Source organism: Malurus melanocephalus, unplaced genomic scaffold (genome assembly GCF_030028575.1).
Source record: "Malurus melanocephalus ecotype Western Australia unplaced genomic scaffold, MMel_1.1 scaffold_3838, whole genome shotgun sequence".
Taxonomy (NCBI): Eukaryota; Metazoa; Chordata; class Aves; order Passeriformes; family Maluridae; genus Malurus; species Malurus melanocephalus.
In genome coordinates this window covers 3,643-5,180 of record NW_026627070.1, presented here as the reverse complement: position 1 = coordinate 5,180, position 1,538 = coordinate 3,643, and the positions used below count along the sequence as shown (strand labels likewise).

The following is a 1,538-nucleotide window of genomic DNA, read 5'->3' as shown; positions in this document are numbered from 1 at the left end:
AAGAGCCCATGGCATGGCACAGTGCCCCTGGCATTGCCTGGTGCCCCGTGGCATTGTAATGCCCCACATTTGGGAGCTATGGCATGGAGCACAGTGCCCATGGCCTGGTACCCCACATTTGGTAGTCACAGCAGGGATTTCAGAGCCCATGGCATGGCCCAGTGACACAGCACTGCCCCACATTTGGGAGCCGTAGCATGGAGCACAGTGCCCCTGGCCTGGTGCCCCACATTTGGTAGCCACAACATGCATCACAGAGCCCACGGCATGGCACGGTGCCCCTGGCATCACCCTGGTGCCCCATGGCACAGCACTGCCCCACATTTGGGAGCTGTGGCACAGATCCCGATGTCCCAGGCATGAAGCACGGCGCTGGTGGCACTGTCCCGTACCCGGTCCCATATCCTGCCCCTGCCCGCAGGTGCTGATGGTTCGCTTCGCGTCGCTGTTTGACGTGAAGGAGCAGACGGTGACGTTCATGAGCCGCACGCGGTACGGGCTGGAGGAGCTGTGGGCCATGGGCATGGGGGACCTGCTCGGGGCCATGTTCGACTTCAGCGAGAAGCTCAGCGCCCTCGAGCTCAGCGACGAGGAGCTGGGGCTCTTCACCGCCGTCGTCCTTGTCTCGGCAGGTGGGCATGGYGGGGTTTGGGGCATTTTGGGGGAGGTTAAGGGATTTGGGGCTGGGATCAAGTATTGAGAGGTTTGGGGGCGGGATCAGGGGATTTGTGGGGTGTTTGGGGCAGTCAGGGGTGGCACTGAGGTGGCATTGAGGTGATACCAGGGAACAGCAGGGGATTCAGGGTGATGCTCGGGGGGGGATCAGAGTGTCTTGGGGGTGGAACTGGGGTGGAACTGGGGTGTCTCCCCGCCGCCCCTGACCCCCTGTCCCGCACAGACCGCTCGGGCATGGAGGACACGGCGTCAGTGGAGCAGCTGCAGGAGACGCTGCTGCGGGCCCTGCGCGCCCTCGTGCTGAAGACGCGCCCGGCCGAGACCTCGCGCTTCACCAAACTGCTGCTGAAGCTGCCGGACCTGCGCACCCTCAACAACCTCCACTCCGAGAAGCTGCTCTCCTTCCGCATCGACGCCCAGTAGTGCCCTCCACCCCGGACCCTCCCCCCCGCCCACCCCTGTACATACACCACAGCGGGGGGACACACAGACTCCCCCCTCCCCACCTCGGGGCAGCACCGCCCCCGTGGCGCCCGCCGGACTCGCAGGGATTCGTTCACCCCAGCGTGGGCGCCAGGATGCTGGGACACCCCCCACCCCAAATTGGGCGCCGCCCCCACGGCTCCGCTGGCAGCGCCGGGGGGTCCTCTCGCCCCGATCCCCCCCGTTCTTGCGGCCGGGAGTGGGACGAAGAGGCCGGATCCGGCCGCGTTGGGGGGTGGGTCTGGGGGTGGGGGTTTGGTTGGTTGGTTTTTTTTTTTCATCATATATTTATTACATAAATATATAGTAAAATAGACCAGCAACAATTACCATAAAAATATCTTTCTTTAAAATCCTGACCAAAACACAAAAGGGTTTAA

General features: G+C 62.8%; 1 protein-coding gene across 1 annotated transcript; it reads left to right on the top strand.

Moving 5' to 3' along the window:
• Nucleotides 1–357: 357 nt before the first annotated feature.
• Nucleotides 358–1,426, top strand: LOC130588223 (nuclear receptor subfamily 1 group D member 1-like; the record flags this gene model as incomplete). Its single annotated transcript, XM_057389174.1, has 2 exons — nt 358–632; nt 899–1,426. Coding segments are annotated over 2 exons (475 nt in total), but the record flags the coding sequence as incomplete, so codon positions are not given.
• Between the last annotated feature and the right edge of the window lie 112 nt (nt 1,427–1,538).